The 5,932-nt window shown below is 38.0% G+C and overlaps 1 protein-coding gene across 2 annotated transcripts; it reads right to left on the reverse strand.

Annotated features, from left to right (window-relative positions):
- Positions 1-562: 562 nt before the first annotated feature.
- On the reverse strand, positions 563-5,183 carry barx1 (BARX homeobox 1). 2 transcript variants are annotated; one of them, XM_042506602.1, is made up of 4 exons: positions 4,641-5,183; positions 3,091-3,382; positions 2,067-2,151; positions 563-1,015 (listed from the first exon to the last, which is right to left on the reverse strand). In XM_042506602.1, the coding sequence occupies exons 1-4, from the start codon at positions 4,840-4,842 to the stop codon at positions 848-850; spliced, it is 747 nt and encodes a 248-aa protein (XP_042362536.1). In that variant the 5' UTR covers positions 4,843-5,183; the 3' UTR covers positions 563-847. The 2 variants fall into 2 exon arrangements, with proteins under 2 accessions (XP_042362536.1, XP_042362545.1); XM_042506611.1 differs by having other exon boundaries at positions 889-1,015; positions 2,067-2,146.
- Positions 5,184-5,932: the final 749 nt, after the last annotated feature.

Consider the following 5,932-nt stretch of genomic DNA (forward strand, 5'->3'; position numbering starts at 1 on the left):
TATAAATTAAGCTTTTTGCATAAAAAACATGAGAAAAGTTTATAAAATATGATGTTTGTTATAAATTAAATTATCACACAATTTATACAAGCACAGCTGCCAACTATCTTGATAAATATTTAATTCCTTTTCTATCTTTTTTTAATAAATTTGAGTTTTCAGGGTGTTATTTTCAATTTTATTCATAATCTGGAGGATTTTTTAAATTACTTTTTGGACATTTTTATTTAAATCTTTGAAGTTTGTGTCATGTTTTCTATGTTTTTGTCTATGTTTATTTTATGTTTGGGAGTATTTTCTTTCTTTGTTTATAATTTTGAGATTTGGGTTATTTTTCTTTTTTTTTTTTTTTTTAATAATTTTGAGCTACCACTAAATGTGTGTGACTGATAAGCTATTATTATTATCATCATCATTAGCAATACTTGTGCTGTACACACTGGATTAAAAGCTTAACAAGAGCCTGTGTTCTTCATAATAAACAGAGAACAGTATTAGTGAAAATATATTTAATAATTAAAACATAGTTACACAAAGGGAATGCAAAAACAGATGAGTGAGAGTGGATCCATAGAATATAAAGTTGCGACCTACTGCAAAGGTTTGAGCTCCCTCTTCAACAGCAGCAAGTTCATCATGAGGGAATGCATGGTAGGGCTACGACAAAAAACACATGGCTGTTGGAGGATGTCGGCTTGTACAGTTTAGGCTTCTGCAGGGGCCTGCAAGTCTTTGGAGCCTGCACAAAGACGGTCCAGCCTCAAGGAGCATCAGCACATACTGTCCACTGTGTTTTTGGAGTCTGGCTCCATCCTGAGCGTCCCATAGAGTCAGAGTATCTGGCGGGTCATTCCTCCTGAGTGTTCTCTAAGTGGGAGCTGGAGGCTTCCGACTGGCGGTCAGTGTCGGCGGCAGATCGTTCTTGTTCAGAGAGCTGCTCGCTGCTGGGGATGGAGTTCTTCTTTGGGCGGCCTTTTGGTTTAGTGGGTGACTCCAGGCCGCCTCCCTGCAACACCTGCAGGGTGAACACAAGCAGAGAAATCAGTTACTGACTGTAATGCAAGCTAAGATAAAAAAAGAGGGATGACCTTTCTGACCCCTATGTCATCACACTAACACAACAAATATACTTTCAAACATGCAGTTTTTTACCGAGTTCTCTATCATAACCTACATTTAAAGATATGATAACATTCATATACACCTTAAAAATGTGGCTATTGCTGCAAATAACAATAATAAACTGAGGAAAACGGGCCTGTACATTTCACTGTGTGTCTTCTGTGTGCCTCATGCATGCAGGGTCCCTTTCTACACTGTAAAATCTGACGAGTTGATCTCACTTAAAATAAACTTGGAAACTGATTGCCTTGAAAAATTCAAGTAAATATAACTTAATCTTAATTTATGTTAACTTAATATCTAATTGTGAAGTTTGATCAAAATGAATGTGTATTTTCTTAATTTTGTGAAGTTGTTGGAACTTTAAAACAAGTGAAATTAGATTGTTCTAAGTGTTAGCCGCTTCAGTAAACCAGGGTAGCCTGACTTAGCTTGACAAAGAGGATTTTGCCAGTGATGAAGTTAGAGATCTGCGGTTTCTGTTTTGTTGACATGTTCAGGAAAATATGCATATGACTAGTTTGCAAACAGCAGAATACAGATATATAGCAAAGCATACTTGTATTACTGGCATTGCTAAAACTTAGAAAGATCAATTTAATTAAACTTGTTATTTGAAGCTATAACAGCCTCCCAAAATCAAGAAAATATAACATTTTCAACTCAACAATTAGATATACAATAAAAATAAATGAAGACTAAAAGCTGTATTTTTTTTATTTTTTATTTTTTTTTTACATTTTTTAAGTAAAATCAACTTGTCAGATTTTACAGTGTGAACTATATTCCATGAACATCTGCTGAAACAACACAAAACTGTTTCCTGTTCTTTGTTCTTGTTGTTTGTATGGTTGTCGATAAAATAACAACTACTATCTTAGTAATCATCAACATCATCATCATCATCTTCACATTAGTCATGATCGTAGTGAAGAATAACTTACAATTTTCTTCCATTTCATCCTTCTGTTCTGGTACCATGTTTTTACTTGCAGCTGACTGAGGCCCAAAGATTCGGCCAGATCTATTCTGTGAGGAACAAATAAATTAATAAAATCATTAATTCTACATTAAGTTCAAACATTTTATGTTCCATGTGGGAAATTATCTTCTCATTACTAAGCATGATAAGTTGTTACATCCAAGTCATTAAATTTTCGAACACTGTTAGATATTCACGGCTATCTTTGTATCAAGAGTGTTGGTTCGAGCATCAAATACTTAATTTCCTGCATTCTGGCGAATTTTACTGCCCCAATATCTACTTTTTCTGCATCAATCTTTGGTGTAAATATCTTTAATTTTGTCAAAATAAAAGTCTTCTGCTGTAAAAATACATACAAATTCCAGCAGAAATGTACATGTTTTTCCAAAAATACAGTAAAACACTGCAAATCTTTTTGTTTTTGGAGCCAATATTATACCATAAACCTCACATTCAGTTGTAGAATACTGTGATAAATGTAACTATAATATACTGTTGAATTAATTTACGGTATTGACACTGTAAAATAATGCTTGCAACTACAGCTGACAGTAGTTTATGTAATTTCACCCCCCCCCTAAAATCTACACCTATGCATGTCCTCTGTATCTTTGTGTAAAATTGTGAGTGTTAGCAACATGGGGAAATTAAAAACGTACAAATCATGGTTGTTCCCAGTATTTTTCAACTTCACAAGTGCATATTTGACTAACAAAATAAAAGCAGCCTATTTTATTAGCATAGCAAAGAAGACTTGGAAACATCATTGTTGGGGAAAAAAAAACAATTACAGAAATTTGCCTACAATTTATACTGTTAGAGGTGGGGGGTGGGGGGGGGCAAAGAAATAAAAAATAGGCTAAATAAACAACTAAATAAATAAAGATATATTTTTTTCTCGTCACAATGTAGGCCTCAGTGTGGTGGGGTGAACTCAGTAAAATCCTTTCTACATCCCTGCTAATCAAACAGACTAGACTCACCTATCAGGCGTAGAGAGATACTTCTGCTTCTCGAAGCGTTTCTCAAGCCCCATGAGCTGCAGCTCGGTGAACACGGTGCGGCTCCGGCGGCCCTTCTTGGTCTTGCTGCCTCCGTCGGCTCCGTGCTCCAGCTTCCCGCGGAGGTGCAGGTCCAGCGGCAGGTGGTGAGACGCCGCGCCAAGCTGCATGCCCGACGCGGCGGACAGCAGCGGGGAGCCGAGCGGAGAGCCGAGCGAGCAGGACAGCGGGGACATGGGGAACTTTAGGAGGCTCGTCTGGTCGGCTTTTAGCACTGAGAGGAGCACAGACACACACACACGGAGGGTTTGATTTTAGAAACTCAGCTCGTTTAGGACACACAAGGGATCAATAAATGAGCGCCCTGCTATTAAAAAGTCATTCATAGTATGTTTGATATAATACAATATGACGTGACTGCCCCTACAGAAATATCTGAACTATACAGACTCTGCAGGTCAGAGTTCAGGGCCGTGTTGTTGTTGTTATAGCGATCTCAAAATTTAAAAGAAAAATAAATAAATATGAACCTATTGTAAAGCTTAACCAAACTTTACACTGATATGGGACCTTATCATAAAAGGCCTGGGACATTAAAATACGACCTGTATGGTCTTTTTATTTGTAGCCATGTTCTGTTAAAAAAAGAAAACAGATTTATGATTGCGTCTTTTATTCAAACAAGGCACCTGATTTCCTCATTAAACAAATGAAAACGCGGGATGTACAGTATAGGCCTTTTTTCGCACAAACTGTAACTGATGTTAAACTATAATTTCAGATGTTTCCATGGACTTTTATGATAAGCGGGTGTTTTACTTCTGGGAGTCGGGACATTCAAATGGCAGGAAAAAAAACGCGCAGTTGAGGAAACTTTGGCCACGTGAATTGTTTTTTTTTTTTTTTAAATTATTATTATTTTACTTCATTTTAATTTTTTACACAGGAATATAAGTAACCTAAATACTGCAACATGTCCCAGTCATGTCGGATCTTTATTTTCCCTTTTCGCCGAGGGGCACTCATTTTACGCATGAAAGTAAAAATCAAATATTATTCACAATAAAATTCGCGTAGACTATTTAAGCTTGTTTTTAATCTATATGTATTTTTAAAAATACGAATAGACTCAGACATTTTCATTACTTAGCATAACAATTTAATGTATCACAGTTATTTCCTATAACTGAGACATGAACTAGACAGTGTCGGTAAAATCTGACTTAATTACTGCAAATAAGTCATTACATTTTTTAAAAATAATAATTTAAAATAATAAGTAAATAAATAAACACTGTTTGTGGCAAAAGTTAAATTATCTTCCCTCGAACGAAACTTAAAAAATCAGGAGCAAAATACGCACTCGCTGTATTATTTGAAATTAAATATAATTTTAAATCTATGTTATCATCACTAATAGCCTAAGAACTGATTATATTGTCATTTTCTGTTCTTACGGTGTTTCCAGCTTCAAACCTCTCACATCGACTCGATCTGTTACTCATTCATCTTTTCACAGCCGCTTCTCTTACCCAGTTGATTATGGAAAGGCCGGGCGGACAAGAGAGCCTGCACCCCGAATTTAAGAAGCTCCCCGGCCGGAGCCGACGCTTTGTGCTCCGCGTGATCAGTCAGGATCTCCTCTATCATGAAACTCCTGTAGCGATGAGTTCTGTGGTCCGGATGAACTTCCGGAGGATAGTAATGCGCCCCCATGTCCAAAGGATGCTGCATAATGCGGCTGTGCGGTCACCTCAACAGACACCAAGCGCGTGCACCGATTATCACTCCTTCAGTGGCCCAAGCCAACTGTCATATTCCCTCTGTGGTGCGTCTATAGTCCGGAGAGCAAGTTATCCTCAGGTCAAGTGCAGGTAGAGCCGACTTCTTTGCGCGTCCTGTGGTTTTTACGCGTCACTTCTGCTCAGCTTTGGTTGTTTTTTTTTTGTTTTTTTTAGAAGAAATCAGGAACAGAGTGTAAACATACGACCCAAAACTCCCGAACCCGGTACCCGAGTCGTGTTCATGCCCAGTCGCTGTGTGTGAGCCGCGGAGGTCGCATCTATTCGTCAGCCGCTGAGCGCGTCACCTTGGCAGTGAGTTGAGGAATAAGCTTTGGGTTTTATGAGTCTCGTCATAGCTCCACCTCCTCTCAGGGTTTGTCTGCTCGCTGCTTTCACTGACTGAGCCAAAGTTACATGCAAAGCCGCACTTGTCCTGCATGGATTTATATGCAAAAGGGAAGAAAATAAGGACGGACTTTTGAAATGCCCTGCAGTTGACTTTGCCATTAAAGGGCATTAGTTTGATGAAGATGATGATGGTGGTGATGAAGCTCAGGTCAAAGGGTAAAGTTCAAATTAAACGATTTTTTGCGCAACATCATAAATACGTTTTTATTTTTTATTATGTGAAGACTGATTATACCAGGACACTGCATGCTTCATGTGTCATGTGTTGCATAAATGTTGCACATGCCTGTGGTTTCACACTGGAGTTTGCAGGTTAAGCGTCCATGCTTTTGCCAAGAAAATGATCAATATCTTCATTTCTTCTACTGTTGTGTCTGATTACCCAGTATTTGTGATGGTGTCATGTGATGCAATTGTTGCCAAAGTGATGTGTAAAATAATTACAGACTAATCAAACCTCAGCTGATGGTATCAGGCTGTCAAGCCCACTGAGGCCACTAAAGCAGCTCTGGGGAAAATATTTCATTCTAGAGGTCAAAAAAGCCCACGCCAGAGCACCTCTGGGATTCTTTCCTCTGCGGTTATTTGGCTCAAAAAATTGTGAAATATCTCCCACAGCATATTTTTAGCAT

Source organism: Plectropomus leopardus, chromosome 2 (assembly GCF_008729295.1).
Source record: "Plectropomus leopardus isolate mb chromosome 2, YSFRI_Pleo_2.0, whole genome shotgun sequence".
Taxonomy (NCBI): Eukaryota; Metazoa; Chordata; class Actinopteri; order Perciformes; family Serranidae; genus Plectropomus; species Plectropomus leopardus.